Genomic DNA, 21,279 nt, shown 5'->3' with positions numbered 1-21,279 from the left:
ACTGTAGGGTTGATCTTCGATTTTTTTTATAAAATACTTACACAATAAGATTTTTTTTTTTTTAAGACCCTGATCATACTGTATATCCCCCTATATGCTACAGACTGAACCTTTAATTTTAACCAACAAATCCTTAAGAGTGATAAAGGTCACATAAGGTTTTACAACGTTACCCAGCTCAAGCCCTCTAACCTCTGCTGTCCTCTGAATCAGATTCCCCTCTAAGCCTCCGACACTGTAACTTCATCACCTCACAAACCATGGTGCCACACGAGTATGTCTTGTGAATTTATCTGGCTGAGAACTGGGTGCCCAGTTTTTCAAAAAAGCGTCATATGAATCTAAGTGATTAAGAAGAGGGTGTAAACGGAGAGGGAGAGCTTGGTGGCTGGCGTGGAGGGGCCGGGCATGTCTGCGGCCTGCTGCACCTGTCTGACTGCCCTAAAGGAGCAGAGCCTGGGGCCCCGAGGTGGAGCCCAGCCAAAGGGGCAGCAGGAGAGGAAGGTAAGGAGGAGAAGCTTAGCGGGAGGTTGAGCTGAATGTGATTCCCCTGAGAATCTCTCTCACTGCGTGCTCACCAAATCTATAAATAACTTTTATTGGGTTAAAGTGGAATTAGTGGAAATATTAGTCGTCAGTATGTTCACAGATATATACACATTCTGACATGAGAGATTTTCTGACATGAGAAGACGGAAGAGCAAGAGGCGTTAATTATGAGAGCCTTACACACTGACACATGTAGGCCTACACTCACACAGGAGCCAGCTGACATGGATATAGATGCAACAAATATCTCAAGTAAAGCAATTATTTCCAAGATCATCATTTATTCATTTCCCATACTTGCATGTATCTCATAAGGGTCATACTGGTTGTTGAAGCCTATCCCACAATCTTTTGGTGGCAGGTAGACCAGTTGCCAGACAGTAAAACACACAGAGGCACATGTTCAGACCTCAGGCCAGATATTATCAGATATAAAGAACCTTGTCTTTTCCCACTGTGTGCACTGCTAACAAATGAAGATGTCTTGAAATAATTATTGACTAAATTAATCAAAGTGAAGTAAGAAAATGTAAACTTTATTGCAACTTTGTCATTCTAAGTTCTCTGATTTACAGAAGAGAAAAAACACTTGTAATGGCACAGTCATCGTAATATGTACATTGCTGATACTGCAATAATCCAGACACTGGTGTTGTCCAGATTTAAGAGTGGCACATTAAGGCCCAATACACACAGTCTGTAGAGAGAAGGAATAAACACATCAAAGCTTTTTCCTGCAATTTATACATGAACATACTACGGCATTCCATAAAAGCATTAGAACGGGAACTAGACAAAGCTCCTCAAACAAAGGGCTTGGTTGGGGAAATCACAGTTTGTCCATTGTACATTCAGCTCTAGGAGAGATTAAGACGTCGATGTGTTCACAACATACTGCGTTGCACTAAGACATTTGGTGATTTGATAAGCTTCAGTTGACCTGAGTGTTTGAGTTGATACAATAAACGTTTTAGATCAAAATTACACAATCAGTTTAGTGGTAAAGCATTCACTAAAAGTGATACGTTTTCGGAGTCTGTATCGTCACTGCTGGCCAGTTAAGATTGTCTTGTGAAGAACAAATCAATAAAGAAAAGCAAACTAACTAACTGTACATTGAGCAATGCATCATGGTGCAAAATCAGTTGTGTCATTTGCATTATTAGCTTAAAACATATAGTTAGGGTTAAAACCCAATTTAAAACATTTCACATAAGTAATCCAACTGAATTAAGGCAAGCAATACATGCTGTGATTACAATGAACCAAAGAGTAAGATGCTTACTCGTCAGGGTTTATGCGAAGTGGCCACTGCACCTCTGTGACTTTTTGTATCGGCAAAATAAAATCCACGGTGTCTACCATAGAAAGATTTGTTATGAATGATAGCATTGTAGCCTTATACGTTGGGTTCATAAAAGCTGCTTTCCCCATGTTGTCCTATTGTAAAAATAGTTTGAAATCTCTGGAAATGCAGTTATTTGCTTTCTTGTCGAGACTAAAATTGATTGAAATGGAGAGTCCTCTTTATATGGTAAGAGGTGCAGGTAGTCAGATTTTGTGGGTAATCCCTATGTTCTTGATATAAACTGACATTGCGAGAAAATGGTTGAAATTGTAAAAGAACAAAGGGTTATGGAAATTTTTAATGTTACAAATCTGTAAAGCCACTGTGGAGATATGAATTTATAAATCCAAAAATGGTCTTGCCTGCTAATTTGAATGTGTACATTTGAAGGAGTACTGTACAACTTTTAGCAGGCTATAAACTGGATGTGGATGATTTCAACATATGGAGAACATAACATCTTTTGAAGATCAATTTAGTAACAAATATTAGGATGATGTTAATCTGGGAACATACAGGACCAAGGCAGCAGAAAACCTTGAAGAGCATGCTCCCAGATTATGCTAGCTTTGGACCAGGCTAGTTGTTTATGCTAAGCTAAGCAACCACTTGCGCTAGCTCAATGTTGCAACACAGTCTCAAGGTATTTCGTGTTATAGTCACGAAATTAATCTATTGATTCGTGTTCACCAACACGATTTCCCAATGTATTCGTGTCACATAGAACGATTTTAAAAGCAATGTAAATAATAACAAATTAGAAGGAAAAAGATATTAAAAAAATACAGATTTCATTATTCTGACACAGAACGATTTTAGAAGCAATGTATTTATATTGGTAGTATGTTTCGTGCCTGCACCAAATAATAACAAATTAGAAGGAAAAAAAGATAAAAAAAAATACAGATTTCAAATTCAGTATTCTGAGGCTCTGAGCCCCATTTATTACATTATACTATTTAAAAATAAAAGGGTTGGGCTTAGGGTAAGATATTGAGTAAGAAAATGTTTTTATGAACCACACCGGACAAAAAGACATGGTGCAGGCACGAAACATACTACCAATATAAATACATTGCTTTAAAAATCGTTCTGTGTGACACGAAAGAAATGCGGAAATCGTGTTGGTGAACACGAATCAATAGATTAAATTAATTCCGTGACTATAACACGAAATGCCGTGAGACTGGGGCGGGACACAGGTATCGGTCTTCTCATCTAACTCTCAGCAAGAAAGCAAATAAGTGTATTTCCTAACATTTGTAACTATCTATTAAAAAGCTAATTTCAACCTCTGCGGTGTCGTCAACAAGGATTTCTTCTGAAGAGCACATCAAAATCAGAGATACAAAAAAATAGCAACCCATTTGAAATACCTTACTACAGCAGGTCAGTATGAAGGCAACAAATAAACTAAATTCAAATGTAGCCAGAGGTACAATTACAGTGGCTTGGCCTCAAGTATATCTGGCCTACAGCACTAAAGGACATTCATACGTGTCCGACAGAGTGGTATGTTGATAAATTAAGTTGAACTACTGAATAAGTGCTAAGGGGTAAGATTGCTTTGTCTAATGACTCTGTAAAGCACTGAAAAACCATAACTTGAGGTACATTCATCAAACATCAGGCCTGAATAGTTCAAGTAAAAGCCTCTCCAATGAGTTAGCAAAACATACAGTATCACGGTGCGTCGGCCTCTGTACGAAGCTTTCTGTGAGCTAGTTCCTCCCAATAAGCCTCTTCCTTAGTTCTGCTATATCTTCATTTGGTCTTCTTGAGAGATTCCGATTCTTTGTTCCTCCTTATCAAGAGAGCCAGAAGCAATTTAAAGACTGTAGAAATGCGGTATGTAAACGCACAGATTTCTCCGGAACTTACATACAAAAATTAGCAGAACAGATCAAAAAGTCCGGAAACAAATCAGCCAAGAGGTAAAATTGATTAACATTTTTTCAAAAGTAAGAAAACAATTGTGACAAAGGAAAACAAATCATAATGAACTGTAAAGTGCAAGTATAAAAAAAATCTTTCTACATATCATCTCAAGCCCTGAGACAGGGTCAATAGTCTTTAGTGGAAAAGTGCAAGTTAAGAACAGCACTAGTAATACAAAAAAAAGGATTTGATTAAAAACAGTAACAGGATAAGTCAGGTGACTCGGTGGATCAGTCATGTGACTCAGCTTCTGCGAAAGAAGACAGCCACGTCCTCCAAGGGCACAGGGTAGTCCTGTAGGAACGTCCCCCCGTCAAACACCTGAGCATCGCGGCTGTCCTGCCACTGGAAGCCCCCGTCAGGTAAATAAATATCCCTCTGCACTGCCCCCTTCTCCAGCACCGGTGCCACTAGAACCTGGAAATGCAAATTGATAAAAACAAATTCAGATGTCAAAGAAGATTGTGTACTTAATTAGCAAGACATCAGGTTACATTCATAAACCATCCATGCCAAGTACATCGTAACCCCATCCCTTTCCATCAGGTCACCTCGTCTCCGATGAGGAACTGGTCATCGATGGTGAAAGTCACAGGGTCACTGGGACTGAGCCACCACATCGGCCTGTAGATGGGGTTTCCCGTCATCTGCCACTCATCTGCATACTTTTCTATCAGTGGGACCACATCCCTCTGGTGTTTCGCTATGTAGGCCCGTGTGAGGTTTAACACCTATGAGTCAAAAGAGAGAAGAGCATAAACGAGATGAAGATTTCAGCAACAAATTATTAGTGGTAGCACAACGCTGTAGCCTACTGTTTTTTATACCAGGCTCTATTGTTTTCACAAGTCCCTTATGAGAAGATAATATCTCAATATTGTAAATTCACCTCGATCAACTGGTCGTAAGTATTTTCATCGCAATCACCAATTCAATCCTACATAAACCCTTCCCTACTTAAGAGTTTTACATTTTATTTATTATTTTGTATGATGATTTATTTCCATATTGAGTAGTGCCTCCATGTGCCCTCTAATTAAATTACGTTTCTGAAGAATTAAATGTACACTGTAAAATATTACCATGATTTCACAATATTTAGCTGTAATATTTTATAATAAATTACTGTTTTACCACTTTACAGTCTTTACCTGTAATGTTCATAATATAATACTGTAATTTTGAATTTCACAGTGAAATCAATGCAGGCACAGTTAATTACTGTGAATGTAAAGGATAAATTATTATCAGGATTTCACAACATGTTACTGTATTATTTCATAGTAAAATACTGTATTCAGACCATCCTCCGTGATAACCGGTGATAAGGTGGTGATAACACGACAAATTGCGTGAACCGCTGCATTGTGGGATCGCAAAAGATTTCGAACGGCAAATAACTGCTACGAGTCAGGAGTCACTGTGGGTGTTTCTCAATCTCGAGTACGCTTGCTTGGTAGCACATGTCTTCCGAGCGTCTTGCTTCAGAAGCGAGGCAAGAATACTTCCTGGCATTCGGAAAACGAAGAGTGGAACAGGCTAGCAAGTGTGCAGGTGTGCGTCATATGTGTCACAATTCACATGTTAGGTCACGTTTGTAGTTTTGTCTGTGTTGGGGTTTTTCTTGTCTTTGGGTTTCCTGTCTTATTGTGTTAAGTGTTCACCCCCATTTCCTGCCTGTCTGCTTTCTGTCTGTTTCCCTCCCTGATTACCCGATTGTGTTCACCTGTTGTCCTTGTGTTTCTCCTCCCCTGCCCGGCTGTTTCTCGTTGTCATGATTACCCCTTCTTGTATTTAGTCTTGTCTCTGTCTGTGTTCAGTGTTGGGTCATTGTTTGTTGGTGACGGAGTTCACCGGAGAGTGTTCTGTTCTGTATTTGTCATTTATCCTTGGAATAAAGGGTTTCTCAAGAGTTATGTGCATTTGGGTCCTGCTTCCTTCACTCATCCGTGACAGAATGACCCAACCAGGAATGGACCCAGCAGACAGTTTGTACGCGGTGAAGTACAAGTTAACATGCTTGAGGAATGACTTTCGATATGCCTCCAGTACTGAAGAGAGGCAGTCAGTTATTTCTGCGGCACGCCAGGAGGTAACCTCAAGGCCCTGGTTGAGGGAGTTGCTCCCCGAGTGGGTGGAGGACTTTTTGGGCAGCGTTGAGGTCAAACCTTTTTCCCGGCCTGCTAGCTCCAGGCATGCTAGTCCCCTACCTCCCAATTCCCAACCTGACACCATACGTCTCGACGTGTTCCGTCTGGAGTCAACCTCTGCTTCTTCCCCAGTTCCTGCTCCTGTCCAGGAGCCGTTCTCTGGAACTCTGGCTTTTGGAGGCCCACGGAGCCTCCAAAAGGCTCCTAAGAGAGGGAGTCGCAAGTCCAGACTAGCAGCCACGGTTCCAGTCCCGGCTCCAGCAGCCACGGTTTCGGCCCCAGCAGCCACGGTTCCAGTCCCGGCCCCAGCAGCCATGGTTCCTGCCCCAGTGCAGGCTCCCGCAGCCATGTTTCCGGCTCCGAGTCCGCCCCACACAGTCATGATCCGGGCTCCAGAGCTGGATCATACAGCCATGTTTCCGGCTCCAGGGCCGGCCCCAGCGGCTATGGTCCCGGCTCCGGGAGCGCCCTATACGGCCGTGTTTCCGGCGTCGAAGCTGGAGCTTATAGACAGGATTCTGGCTTCAGCAGCCATGTTTCTGGCTGCTATTCCGGTCCCTGCAGCCAGGGTTTCGGCCCCAGTTCTGGTCCCCGCAGCCATGGTCCCGACCCCAGCTGCCTTGGTTCCAGACCCGGATCTGGTCCCGGCTGCCACGGTCCCATCTCGGGTTCCCTCCTCTGGTTCCTCCTCGAGTCCCCTCTCTAGTTTCCCTCTCGAGTTCCCTCTCGAGTTCCCTCTCGAGTTCCCTTCTCTAGTTACTCTTCTAGTCCCTCCTCTAGTCTCTCCTCTAGTCCCCTCTTTAGTCTCTGTTCGAGTCCCCTCTCTGTTTCCATCTCAAGTTCCCTCTCCAGTTCCCCCTCGAGTCCCCTCTCGAGTTCCCTCCTTTAGTCCCTCCTTTAGGCCCTCCTCTAGTCCCTCCTCGAGTCCCCTCTCTAGTTCCCCTCTCGAGTTCCCTTCTCTAGTTACTCCTCTAGTCCCTCCTCTAGTTTCTCCTCTAGTCCCCTCTGTAGTCCCTTCTCGAGTCCCCTCTCTGTTTCCATCTCCAGTTCCCTCTCGAGTTCCCTCCTTTAGTCCCTCCTCTAGTCCCTCCTCGAGTCCCCTCTCTAGTTTCCCTCTCGAGTTCCCTTCTCTAGTTACTCATCTAGTCCCTCCTCTCTCCTCTAGTCCCCTCTTTAGTCTCTGTTCGAGTCCCCTCTCTGTTTCCATCTCAAGTTCCCTCTCCAGATCCCCCTCGAGTCCCCTCTGTAGTCCCTTCTCGAGTTCCCTCTCTGTTTCCATCTCGAGTCCCCTCTCGAGTTCCCTCCTTTAGTCCCTCCTTTAGGCCCTCTAGTCCCTCCTCGGGTCCCCTCTCTAGTTCCCCTCTCGAGTTCCCTTCCCTAGTTACTCCTCTAGTCCCCTCTGTAGTCCCTTCTCGAGTTCCCTCTCCAGTTCCCCCTCGAGTCCCCTCTCGAGTTCCCTCCTCTGGTCCCTCCTCTGGTCCCTCCTCGAGTCCCCTCTTTAGTTCCCCTCTCAAATCCCCTCTCGTGTTCCCTTCTCTAGTCCCCTCTGGAGTCCCCTCTCCAGTCTCCTCTCGAGTCCCCTCTCAAGTCTCCGCTCGAGGTCCCTCTCCATTCCCTATTCAAGCCCCTACGCAAGTGTCGTTGGAGGTCCAGCCGTCTACTCCCCTGCCGGGGGTCCTGCCAACCCTGTGTCCTGTGTCGTTGGAGGTCCCGCCGTCTACTCCCCTGCCGGGGGTCCTGCCAACCCTGTGTCCTGTGTCGTTGGAGGTCCCGCCGTCTACTCCCCTGCCGGGGGTCCTGCCAACCCTTTCTCCTGTCCCGTTGGAGGTCTCGCAGAATACTCTTCTGCCGGGGGTCCTGCCAACCCTTTCTCCTGTCCCGTTGGAGGTCCCGCCGTCTACTCCCCTGCCGGGGGTCCTGCCAGCTCTGTGTCCTGTGCCGTTGGAGGTCCCGCCGTCTACTCCCCTGCCGGGGGTCCTGCCAACCCTGTGTCCTGTCCCGTTGGAGGTCCCGCCGTCTACTCCCCTGCCGGGGGTCCTGCCAGCTCTGTGTCCTGTGCCGTTGGAGGTCCCGCCGTCTACTCCCCTGCCGGGGGTCCTGCCAACCTTGTGTCCTGTGCCGTTGGAGGTCCCGCAGAATACTCCCCTGCCGGGGGTCCTGCCAATCCTGTGTCCTGTGTTGTTGGAGGTCCCGCCGTCTACTCCCCTGCCGGGGGTCCTGCCAACCTTTTCTCCTGTCCCATGGGAGGTCCCGCAGAAGACTCTTCTGCCGGGGGTCCTGCCAACCCTATATCCCGTGCCGTTGGAGGTTCTACCGGGGGCCCTGCCAGCCCCATGTCCATCACCGGTCTCGCCGGGGTTCCTGCCAACTCCTGGTCCTTTTCCGTGGGGGATCCTGCCGAAGCCTGTCCGACCGGCTCCGGTTTCTGTCCGGCCGACACCGGGTCCTGCCCGATCTCCGGAACTGGCCCATCAGCGCTTTCCTGCCCAGCCTCCTGATCCTGTCCGGTCGACACCGGCTCGAGCCCGGCCCCCTGAGAGCCGCGGTCTTCGCCCTCGAGCCCGGCTCCCTGAGAGCCGCGGTCTTCGCCCTCGAGCCCGGCCCCCTGAGAGCCGCGGTCTTCGCCCTCGAGCCCGGCCCCCTGAGAGCCGCCGTCTTCGCCCTCGAGCCCGGCCCCCTGAGAGCCGCCGTCTTCGCCCTCGAGCCCGGCCCCCTGAGAGCCCGGCCCCCTGAGAGCCCGGCCCCCTGAGAGCCGCGGTCTTCGCCCTCGTGCCCGGCCCCCTGAGAGCTGCGGTCTTCGCCCTCGGGCCCGACCCCCTGACTCTTCCTGCCGCTGCCTTCGGTCCTCCATGGTCCCCACCTTGGACTCTGTTTTGACCCCGGGCCGTCCGCCCGAGACCCCTTCCTGGTTCTCGGCCTTGTCCCCGGGCAGTCCGCCCGAATCCCCCTTTTTGGACTGTACCTTGCCCCTCGGGCCGTCCACCCGTGACCCCTTCCTGGTCCTCCGCTTGGTTCCTGGGCTGTCAGCCCAAGACCCGTCCTCCGGACCCCCTCCGCCCACCCTGCTTGGGGTTTTGGACTTTTTTTTTTTTTTTTTTTTAGGGACGTCTGGAATCCGTCCCTTGAGGGGGGGGTTCTGTCACAATTCACATGTTAGGTCACGTTTGTAGTTTTGTCTGTGTTGGGGTTTTTCTTGTCTTTGGGTTTCCTGTCTTATTGTGTTAAGTGTTCACCCCCATTTCCTGCCTGTCTGCTTTCTGTCTGTTTCCCTCCCTGATTACCCGATTGTGTTCACCTGTTGTCCTTGTGTTTCTCCTCCCCTGCCCGGCTGTTTCTCGTTGTCATGATTACCCCTTCTTGTATTTAGTCTTGTCTCTGTCTGTGTTCAGTGTTGGGTCATTGTTTGTTGGTGACGGAGTTCACCGGAGAGTGTTCTGTTCTGTATTTGTCATTTATCCTTGGAATAAAGGGTTTCTCAAGAGTTATCTGCATTTGGGTCCTGCTTCCTTCACTCATCCGTGACAATATGAGAGGCCCCGCCTTACATTTTCCGCCACAAATTTTGGGAAATTGGTCCGTGCGCAAAGCATTGTGGGGATCTTAAGACCGCGGAGTCTACACATGTGCAGCCTCGACATTTCTGCAAACGAAGTACGCCGGGCTCGGTAGAATTCCAAGTATGCTGTATATTGGAACAGTACTTCGGCGGCACTCGATGACGTAGTATGCTTGAAATAGTGGCACTGGAGCAGCTTTACTCGAGATTGAGAAACACCCCCAGTCACTCGGCGCCAAGCAAAGACGAGAAGAAACACCTGTCACTACTCTGATAGCAGGTAATTTAACGCATTTTGTTCCCCTTTACTTAAATGAAAATGTGTGCTTTTATTTAGACTTGCTCCAGTTTTGTTTAATGTGATCACAGACAGTCTGAAATATCTGGTGTTCAGAGTTTCTGTTAGCCGGTAACGGTCATAGTCCGGTAAAATATGCTGAAGACCGGTGTTGTGCCATAGGTTGAAGGCTTGCCGTAGATTGAAGCCCTGTTCGCGGGGACGCGCAAAGGTGACGTCCTCGCCTGTATTGAGCGTTCGCCTAGTTTTCTAAGATTTTTTTCTCTCCTTTGAATGGTATATTTCCAATCAGATTAAACAGCAAACGGCTGAATAAATAATGTGCATACAATTGCGAGGTGGCACACAATCTTCGTATTGGAACAAACTTCAATTTTTAAGAGTAGTCCCACTCTGTTATGTTCCTCCTTCCTACAGAACAGACAATGAAAGGATAATAATTATGTCATTTGTCAGTATAGTCCTATTTCTTAAAACCTTCTCTGTTGTTTAAGTGTCTGATACTTGATAACCAAGAATAGTAAGCAATGATATAACATGATAATGTCAGACACTGTGTTATTTTCAATCAAGTCTAAAAGATCATTTGTTCACTCGCTTGAATTGCTCCTTTCAATGTAATTTTCCTCTGTGGTTTCCTACTCAACACATTTTTGTATTGTAATGCCACTCATATTTTTATTTTATTTTAAGGTGACATTGAATGTTTTGAAAGGTGCCCTAAAATAAAGTGTATTATTGATCTTATATCTAATCTGTGCCTATATCACACTATTAATGTTCCTTATTTTAGACTAGGTTTTTCCTGGTGTCAATAGGGAAGATCTGCACTGTTCTCTACATAACATGTTCAGCAGAGCAGGTATTTCTCCTGCAGATATGGCACCCCCCCTACAACTTTGTCCAGGACAGTCACAACGTCACGCTGTTCCCCTGTAGTTTGTGCTCACAAAAGCATTTTACTCTGGGCCCAGCAGGTAAAAAACTAAAGAGGGGCATCCATATCCGGCAGAGCAGGTGCTGCCGGATTTGGAAGCCCCCCTATATCTTTGTCCAGGATAGTCACAACGTCACCAAAAATGTTTTTTTTTAAAAATGTTTTTAAATATTATTTTTTAGAATATCTTAGGCCCTCACAGAGGGCCTAGAGGGCCCTGACGGCTCGTCACTGATGTACAGCAAGGTACCATAATACCACAGCTCTGTACTGCTATATCACAGTACTTCCATGGGCATGGCAACTGTAAAGTCACAGTATGTAGTTGTACTTTTATTCTAATTTACTGTAAAATATCTACAGTAAATTACTGTGAAATCCATGCAACTATTGGCCAGTAATTTAGTGTAAATGTACAGCCAAAAAGGTTACAGTGTAGTCATTGTCAGCCAACATGTGGGTCTCATTTTGAGTACCAAGCGTGTGTTTCATTAGTATCCGGCAAAATATATTTTTGAAAAACTAAAACAAAAAAGGCCTTTCCTTAACAAAATCATCTGCCTTAAGTAGTTCAGGACATGAATAGTATTACTATTATATATGATATTATATAACTATGAGCTCTGCAAAATCCATTTGTGCCATCTCTACATCCAGACATGTAGACAAAAACTTAAGATTCAATGTTGACTTAGTGGTTTTAACAGTGTCCACGTCTTTCTCCTGTCTCCCTCTGTCCAAACTCCTTCAGCATTCCTGGAAGGGTCACATCCTCTTCAGTGTCCCATGAAAAAAAACACATCTATAAATCATTTCTTTTTATGAGTTGGGATTGAGAACATTTGAAGGAATGAGCTTGAAGTCACAGCTCGGGTTTGAGTGGATCTTTCTCTAAATGAGAAGCCAGGCATGTGTGTGGGTTTGAGGTTTGATTCCAATAAAGCCGCTGCTGTGAACTGTCTACGACTGAACAATCCCACATTCTGGAAATGAAGGTGTGCCACATTTAAACTAAGCATTAAGCATGTATAAAGCAGGTCTCCTCCAAAGTTGTTCTTAGTCCCACTTCATCCGAGTTTATAAATTGAAGGCCACGCATGAGACCGAAATGGAAAACATTGCTGCTGTCAAACGTCTAGCTGTCCAAAAGGCCTATTTTTATCATTGTCACGCAACACAAATCACAACCAATATATTTTCGCTGCCTCAGTTCTCTCCTAGTGGAAGAAAAAAGTTGATCACTCCCACTCTGTCACACTTGTCAATTACTCATGGAAATGTTAATTGCCACAATAAAGTATTTTTCCAAGACTTTTCCCCAAATTCATTATCATTCCTGCTGAAGTGGCTCTTGAGAGTGAGAGTGAGCCATACATCTAGAGAAGGGATTGCAATTCAGAACAGATGTACTCCTAACCACAGGTGATGTCGGGAGGGGGCCAGGCCATCGCTCCCATTGAGGAAAGGACAAGGGAGGGGGTAAAAAAATAGACCAAACCCTCCTGGTGGGAACCTGAGCCATGAAAAGTATCGATGTCTCTCACCGGACTCGCTGAGATTGTAGGCTTTGTTTTCCTGCTGGGCAAGGTGAACTGTACATTCCTGCTTTCCAGCAGAGAGGGACAGGGTCTAGTCCTGAATCTGAAGTTCTGATAGACCAGGTTTTAGCAGCCCTCATGCCTCCTGCAAACACACCGCTGGGAACTTCTCATCCTGACCCTCAAAAACTGAGGAGAGGCTGCTGGGTTAAATTCCTGCTCTCTTGTTTTTTTTCTCCGAGAAGGAAATATAATCTTGCTTGTTAACAAATCTTGAAAAAAACACAAACCTGTTTTTTGAACGCTATTGTAATCTTTTCTAATGTCAGTGAGAAAAATGTAAAGACTGCTCTTCAGCCTACATGGCTCTGCGGTGTGGTTCAAATTCAGAGTGCAGGGTTAGAGTGTGTTAAGGTGACTTCATGGGGTGCTCTGCTTTGTAATGTATTTTTGGTTGAGTTTTTTACAAAACATATTCTAGTTTACCCGGTCCTCTCCGCAGACCCAGGGTGGCGTGTGGAAGCTGATAACAGGAAGGAAAGCTGTGATCTCCAGCCAACGGATGAACAACTCCTCATCTGTGACCAGGTCTCCAGAGAGAGAACCACCTGCAAGGAGAGAGATAGGCAGAGAAAAATGCCACACATGAAAATGACTCAAAAATATCCAAGAGGAAACATGTACGCGAGGTGACTTTGGAGACATGGTCAGGTTGTCTTTTTAGCAAGACCTTGCCAAATTTGGTCTTTGTGGTGTTGTTTGAAATGTAAATTTCGCATTCAGGATCTGGCTTATATGAATGGTGTTTGATTAATAAATAATTCATTAATACATTGATAGGAGGAAATAGTGAATTAAGGAAATTAAAAAGTTGCATAATCCTTTCACAATTTTCACACCTACCAGAAGTGACATACAGTATGGGGCACATGAGCGAGCCATGTTTTACGAAGGTCAGAGAGCAAATATCAGGTCGTCTATTCTGTCTGTAGCACTGACACTCTCAGCTGTTTGACTGGCTATTGCAGGAATTTTCTATACTACACGAATTAACCTAATTTATGTTCAAAACAAGAACATCTAGAGCTATTTTGTGTCTATTTTTTTATGAAGTAATGAAATAAAGATGCTCTTTTTGGGACATGACTGAGGACTGAGGTGAGAAAATGTACTCATAGGCTGTGGTATTACCTACTGCATCAGGAATGAGGAAGTTGTATCCCAGCAGAGTGTGGTGCAGCAGGGAGGGAATGATGCCCTTCAGGCCCATTGGGCTCCAGTCGGACTGCAAGGGGCTCATCCTCACAAACAGAGGCTTGTGGCTTGACCTGAGACACAAATAGCATCATAAGAAGTGGAAGGAGTAATCTCACATTGGGAAACGTCTCTTTCTGTAAACAGTAGCAGTTGGTACTGATGCTCGAGGGAGTTACCGTGTCCCTGCTGTCACGATGGTGGAGTCTCCTATCCGTGTGGCCATGTCGGCCAGCAGGCTGATGTACTTGTCTCCCCCGAGAGCCTGTGGAGGCCTCAGAGCTTGCTCCTCAAACAGATTCCCCTCGGCCCCCTCCAGCACCACATACTCCATCCCTAGGTGTGCCTGCAGGGACCCCACCCTGTCCAGAAACCAGCTCACTGCTCCAGGGTTGGTGATGTTTAGCTTTACACAAAACTTTCCTCGCCACTGACTCATCACAGGGATCTAAAGGGGAGAAGTAGAGTGAGTTTACACAACGATCATTTTCTATTTTTGCAATTCATTATTAACTACGGCTCCTCCGCTGTTGCAGTTTTAGATTTTCTGTTTTAGGCCATGCTCAAACTGCTCTGCTTTTTATCAATCTGCAACTTGTGAGAAGAGACAGGCTGCAAGGCAGATGGAAATTGTGTACTTTGGAAAAAATAGCTGTTTCTGGTTTCTCTTTTTAATGGGGGTTCTCAAAAGTTGAGGAAAATTCTACGTTTTAGACATAGAATATGTTTTCTGTGAATGGACCGATCACAAGGCAACTCTTTACTACAACAACAACCAGAATGAAATTAGAGAAACCTCAGGTAAAAGTTAACATGCAGAGGACAGGGAACGCAGCCAAGTGCTTCTCAGGATGATGATGAAGTCCACTCAGTTCTCACCAGCTGTCCCTGAGGCGTTGAGGGGAGGCTGAGCCAGAAGGCCTCGGTGCCGTCCATGAGGGAGGTGTGGAACTGCGTGTTGTCCACGCCCAGGAAAGGGGACAGGGTGATGGAAATGTTAAGAAGCTTGACAAGTGGGAGGTCCCTGGTCAGTCTCTTGGACATCCCCCTTTTCCTGCTGTTGAGGTAGTCATGGTCCTGCAGAGAGACAGAGACATTTACTGTCATATCTGAATCAACAGTTTGAAAAGTGTCAACATTCTACACTCGGAGGGAAGCCTTACATCTTAATAAATGCTACACTTCAAATGACGATAAAATCACTGTATCGTATCGTACTTTTTCGTCATTTCAAGTCAGCAGCTCCATTTCCAACATCAACAAGGACAAGAACCAAGGGAAAATACATTTAACGTAACATAGACAATATTTCCAAGATCCCTTGCCGACATTTGATCCAGGATTTATTTCAGTTTTACATTTTAAGGATAGACTGGTCCACAAAATAATGCTTTAATCTCACCTTATTAAATCGTAGGACCCTATATTGTAGATGTTATGGTACAGGACATTGCAGTCAGAGACAATGTTAACATGTTATTATAATGGTAGGTTGATCATAGAGTTTCTCAAAGGGTTGACTGACAATATGACTTTTTACCGTATATCATAATCCTTTGGTATTTACATGGACAAGTCAAAACAGAGATGTCAGGTTACATAACTCTGGAATGAAACCTTTTAAGAATACAACGAATGTCCCCAGGAGGTAAACCAGCTGTGGGAAGAAAAGGGTGGATTAGCAGGTTATGTAATTTTCGTAATGCTCCCCTTTGTCCTGCTTCTACCCTGAATTTGAGTTCTGCATAATTGACAAAATAAAATAAATGGTGAAAAAGATGACCCACACATCTTTTTATAGTAGATTTGCTAAAAGCTGCATTATTTAGTCTGAGTAATACTTTTAGAAACATGACAGCCTAATAATAACTCTACTTCCAGTGCCTGTAATTCCACACTAATATGGAAACTCGGAAAGAAGTGTGACTGATAATTTACGAACACTTGTAAAACTGGCTTTAAAGAAAAGCCTAGTTTTATTTACATTTTTTACAGAGGGTCATTGTTGCCTTTTACACCTCAGTACACTTAATGGACACATTCCATACGTTTCCAGGCAGCACTGTACACATGGCTTATTCTTTATGGCATTTATGGAGGGGAACTGGATGACAACAATACCTTTGATGTACCAGAAAACTTCACATTGTGGGTAAAGGAAACTTGTTTTAACGTTGACTTATTCCTCTCCCTCTTCTTAATCCTTCCACACCTTCTGAACAACATAACATACTGTAGGCTTTGTGTATGTATATAATAAACTCTGCCTCCTCCTATATTTCATGTTCAGATCGCTGCATCAAGTGTGTCTTGGCTGACATCCCTTATTGTCTCAACACAACCATTTCTTCACTATCCCACGGTTACCACTCTCAGAGCAACCTGAGATCAGTTCGGAGAGTCTCTGTTTGTCTTCTCTCGGCTATATCTGTTTTGTAATGGAAGATCTCAAGTATTGACTTAGATCCACTTGACAGTGGTCCTGTTTCTAGGCAGTATAATGAAATCCCAAATACTGGAAGTATAGTCTGTGATCATGATATATCAGATTTACAAATGATGAGACATATTTCCAAGAAGTGGCCAGTGTGCTGTGGTTTACATTCAGACATATTTTTCAACATAAGGACATGAAGTACTTAACCATCTTTTTTTTCTACGCTGTGACATTTCTGTGAACCTGTCCTCCCTCATTCCCTCCTCGCCCGTCTCCGGCACTCTGGAGATTTACTTAAGTTGAAAAGTCTTTCATCTCTACTGTAGGCTTGACCAGTTTTGAGCCTCTGACCAATTAACCCTCTCCAGCTTCACAGCCCAGATGGTTAAGGAGGAGGATTACAGGAGTCTACAGCTACACAGGGTAAGAATAAAGGATGAATAAAAGATCATTTGCACAATTAGAGATATATGCTTATACCAGAAGGCTACTAAACTGAATATGCTTAAGGGAAATGCGAATTACTGTAAGGTTGCCAGAGTATGACAGAAAGTAAAACTTTGATAACATTGGCTACAATCATTTTGGTAAAACAGCTTCTCTGTTGGTACAAACATACTTTTTTATAATTAGAGCCAAGGGTTGCAACTAACAATTATTCATCACTCACACTTTATTTTCACGATTAATCATTGATCGTCAGAAAATATAGAAACAAGTCTATCCCAGTTTCTCAAAGTCCATGGGGATGTCTTTAAACGTCTTGCTTTGTCTGGTCAAAACCCACAGATATACATTTTAATGTGATTTATAACAAAGCGTAGTTGAATACTTGATTCTGATTGGTCAATTTGGACATTACAGAGGTTGTTAATGTTCTTTTAAGAGAACAGTCCGTTGCTAAGGAGCAACAAGGGACCAATGCATGTGCCATGCCATTGTCATATCCATCTGCAGAACAGCATGACTTTATCTTTTAAAGATTGCCAGTCTACTAAAGACTCTGAGGCTGCAGTAAAGAGACAGTGTGGCGGGCAGTGAGGAGTGAGGAGCTCGTACCATGTCGGAGAGGAGGGTGGTGGAATGTTCATTGAGGCTGATGACTCCCTCCCCAAGCTGGTGTCTCTTCAGACGATTAGAGAAAGTCCTCAGCTCCCTCTCCACCTTCGGCCCCGAATCCATGTTAGTGAGCAGCTTCCAGAACGGCAGCCTGTAGTACACACAGAGGGATGATACGGATCTGCTGCTCTGAGGAACCTGGGTACAGTGTAGTTTATCACTCTCTAAATACCCAGAAAGTTTTAGTCTGTGGTAACTGGAACCTGAGATGCACCACGGCTTGATTTATTGATAATATGAATCAACAAAGTTCCACTTCTGACAAGTAACCCACCACTAATCCTCATCCTAACTGAACATACCACAGTGTGTTCATGTTGGGCAGCTCCCTGCTGTGCTGGTACAGTTGCTGCACTGCTTCCTGGTGAGCAGCTTTCACATTTTTGGCCACACACACGGTGTACTGCAGAGGCTCTCGATCCATACTGGGCAGCGACTGCAGGCAGAACTGCTGTCGGCTGTCCAGCCCCAGCTGCAGAGGAATATCAGGAGAAACAAGCACTGCCACACCTGCAACGAGAAAGAGAGGGGGCATAGGGTGTTTATCACATTGTACTGGTCAGAGATCCATACTTGATGCTTCAGATCCGTCTATATTATGAAATACATCAAAAATAATGTTGTTACCAATTACAAATACTTGCTCAGCGAACATTTTTAAATAAAATACGAAATACTGAGCTGTCTAGTCTCCTTCATGAGAGAAACAAGGCCTGGGCAAAGGCTAGGAAATCAGGCTCAGAGATAGAATGGCTGCGTTTTAGGCAGCTAAGGAATAGCTTCACTTCAAATGTCAAAAGCGCAAAGTCGAAGTACTATTTGTCAGTTACCACAGAAAACCTAAATAATCCTAGGAAATTTTGGAAAGCAATCAAATCGATATCAACCGGTGAGATCCGTAATGAGCTACCTCCGTGCCTTACCACAGCATCTGGCTCTATATCGGACAGGGCCACTATGCTAAATTGCTTTAATGAGCATTTTGTGTCCTGCGGTTCTATGTTTGATTCTGTGACTAACTCTGCTTCTGTGAACACTACAGTCTGTGACTCTGAACAACGTGGTCTGGAAAACCCTTTCAGTTTTACTCCTTTTACTGTCAATGTTGTTCATGAAGCCTTATCTAAGCTAGATCCTAGGAAACCGGCTGGCCCGGACAACTTAGAACCTTTCTTTTTAAAGATAGCTGCAGATTTTATTACTCCACCTCTTACTTCTCTTTTTAACCTCTCCCTCAGCACAAATACAATTCCAAAAGTATGGAAGTCTGCTTATGTCTTGCCTTTACTGAAAGGAGGGGAGGCAACTATTTTAAATAACTATAGGCCAATCTCTAAATTGTCAGTTCTGGCTAAGGTTCTTGAACGCCTAGTGAGTGAACAGGTAAAGGAGTTTTTATGTACAAATGACATCCTGTCTAAACATCAGTCAGGATTCAGAAAGAAACACAGCACCATCACTGCCACAATGAAAGTGGTGAATGACATTACTAGTATTTTAGATAATAAGCAGAGTTGTGCAGCTCTGTTTATTGACCTTTCCAAAGCGTTTGACACCATTGATCATCGCATTTTAAAGCAGAGGCTAGCCAGTATAGGCATATCCAGCCTTGCAGTGGGGTGGTTTGTGAACTACCTCTCTGAAAGGTCCCAATGTGTTCATTTTGATGGACTGTCTTCTGAGTGGTTAAACATTTCTAATGGTGTACCACAAGGTTCTGTTTTAGGACCACTTTTATTCTCCATATATATATCAACAGTTTAGGTGAAAATGTGGATGAAGCTACTTTACATGTTTATGCGGATGATACTGTGATGTATTGTGCAGGTCCCACCATTAAGGAGGCTGTTGTTAAATTACAGGCTGTTTTTAACACTATTCAGACTCAGCTCTCTGAATTAAAGCTTCTTTTAAATTTGGATAAAACCAAGGTAATGCTCTTTTCAAAAGCAAAAAAGACACCAGAGCCTGTTTTAGATATTGTAACTACGCAAGGAACAAAACTTGAAGTTGTTGCCTGTTAAAAATACCTTGGTATCTGGCTTGATGATTGTCTCTCTTTTAAACTTCATGTCAATAACCTGCTTAAAAAGCTGAGGGTTAGGCTAGGGTTCTTTTTCAGAAACAAGTCCTGTTTCTCGCTTGAGGCCAGGAAAAGGCTAGTCACTGTGACCTTTTTACCTGTGCTGGACTATGGGGATCTGGTCTATATGAATGCACCTGCCCATTGCCTGGTCAAGTTAGATGCTGCGTATCACAGTGCTCTGAGATTTGTGACAAACTGTAAAGCATTAACCCATCACTGTACCCTGTATGCAAGGGCTGGTTTGCTTTCGCTAACCGTACGGAGGCTCAGTCACTGGTACATTTTTATATACAAAGCCATGCTAGGGAAACTTCCATCTTATATCTGCTCCCTGATCTCACGGAGAATTGAAAGTGGCTACTGCCTGAGATCGAATGCTGTGGTTTTATTAAATGTGCCAACTGCTAGGACTGTCTTAGGGAAGACAGCTTTTAGATGCGCAGCTCCTCTGTCTTGGAATAGTCTGCAAATTAAATGGAAACTTAACAATCTGGTGCCACTAAATGTTTTTAAAGCTCGGTTGGATGCTACTCAATCGGAAGCTATTGGTACCTGTTTATGTGGATAATTATGTAAATGATGCTGGATGATGTCCTTTTGTTGTTCTATTTATATTTTTATGTTTCATGTGGAACTACTTGAGCAGGTCTCCCTTGGAAAAGAGATCAATGATCTCAATGGGATTTTATCTGTATAAATAAAGGTTTGAAATGAAATGAAATGAAATATGGGTAGGCACATTTTTTTTTTTTAGTTCTGTCAGATCAGTCAATTTCCCACATCATAGATTTAAAGAGGAAAGCCGTGGTGCATCATGGGAGGCTCTGACAGTCAAAGTAACAATTGAATGAGGACAACCAATAGAAAAGCAACTGGGGAACATCAACAGTCCTTGATGACGCATTCATTATTTCATGACAATAAAAGAGATGAAGAAAGATAAATATAAGAACAGTAGAGTAAGCACAATTCCAAAAACATCTCCAACTTTACAAGCGACAAATTGATCGAGTGCAAAGGCCACAAAATCCCTGTCCTTCCACCTAATACTGACAACAACCAAGAACAAATATTATTCTATGTACCACCTAACACTGCAGTGGAGGGTAACACAAATAAATATGGTAGACTGGTAAAATTGTCTTATTTCACAATAAAATGAAATGGAAAATAATGCATTTAATAATTTCAAACACACACAGTATAACTCCATAAAATATTTGTTATCAAATGACATCTTGTGTTTTATGTCCTGCCAAATACTCAAAAGTAATAAAATACATGTTTTGAAAAATATAATATAATTGAAAGCTACCACTCTCAGATAATATGTGCCTCTTCAAACAGATACATTGCGAGTCTTAATGTACAGCAATGAAAAGCAGTGGAAGTATGAGACGGTCCATCGCAGATTCCTCTGATATGACATAGTGTGCGAGTGATACTGAGACGAGGATGAGCGTGACGGATGGAGTGTTGTGGGAGGTAGAGTGTGTCAGCTGATATTGCTCCGCTCAGATGTGAGAAAAACACCCCTGAGTATGAGATATCACAGTATGTCGTTAGATGAGTTTACACCGGCACTGCTGGCAACTTCTCGGTAGGTAGGTTACACTGCACAGCAATGGGAGAAGTCTGGGATACCTATCCAAAGTCACATTGAAGATGATTTTTTATTCTTCTGGGTTTTACTCCAGGGAACATCTCTTAATTTTACGTCTTCAGAACTTTTCTCGTTTTCTCCCCTACTGTAAGTACGATTTTGTGAAGCGGATAATTGTGTCCGCAGATGTAGCTGCCCTGCAAGGAATGCCTCGTCCCTCTCAGGTTACCCCTACCCCATATCCTCACCACTTCTCACCCGTCCTGACTCCCACCTTCTCCCTCCCAGATTTAACTGCCTTCTTTTCCTCTCTGCTGCCACTCTGCCCCATCTCAGGTCAGTAGAACCCAGCCAGTATTGATCAGAACCCCTCAACCCAGCCTCTCTTTCACTTACATTTTGCACAAACTGCTCAAAAGTTGCCAAACTGGAATTTGGGAGTTGATTAATAAACAGATTAGAATTT

General features: G+C 44.1%; 1 protein-coding gene across 1 annotated transcript in view; it reads right to left on the bottom strand.

Moving 5' to 3' along the window:
- Positions 1–1,064: 1,064 nt before the first annotated feature.
- LOC117447601 (SITS-binding protein) overlaps positions 1,065–21,279 on the bottom strand; it is a 30,654-nt gene continuing 10,439 nt past the window's right edge. Inside the window, exons 3-10 of the mRNA XM_034084365.2 lie at positions 17,427–17,634; positions 17,065–17,215; positions 14,448–14,645; positions 13,748–14,016; positions 13,506–13,642; positions 12,801–12,922; positions 4,387–4,566; positions 1,065–4,252 (exon numbers count right to left, since the gene is read on the bottom strand). Coding sequence (XP_033940256.1) covers positions 4,079–4,252; positions 4,387–4,566; positions 12,801–12,922; positions 13,506–13,642; positions 13,748–14,016; positions 14,448–14,645; positions 17,065–17,215; positions 17,427–17,634 — 1,439 coding nt within the window. The 3' untranslated portion in view covers positions 1,065–4,078. The remainder of the gene's footprint in view (positions 4,253–4,386; positions 4,567–12,800; positions 12,923–13,505; positions 13,643–13,747; positions 14,017–14,447; positions 14,646–17,064; positions 17,216–17,426; positions 17,635–21,279) is intronic.

Source organism: Pseudochaenichthys georgianus, chromosome 6 (genome assembly GCF_902827115.2).
Source record: "Pseudochaenichthys georgianus chromosome 6, fPseGeo1.2, whole genome shotgun sequence".
Classification (NCBI taxonomy): domain Eukaryota; kingdom Metazoa; phylum Chordata; class Actinopteri; order Perciformes; family Channichthyidae; genus Pseudochaenichthys; species Pseudochaenichthys georgianus.
This window is presented reverse-complemented; position numbering and strand designations above follow the sequence as displayed.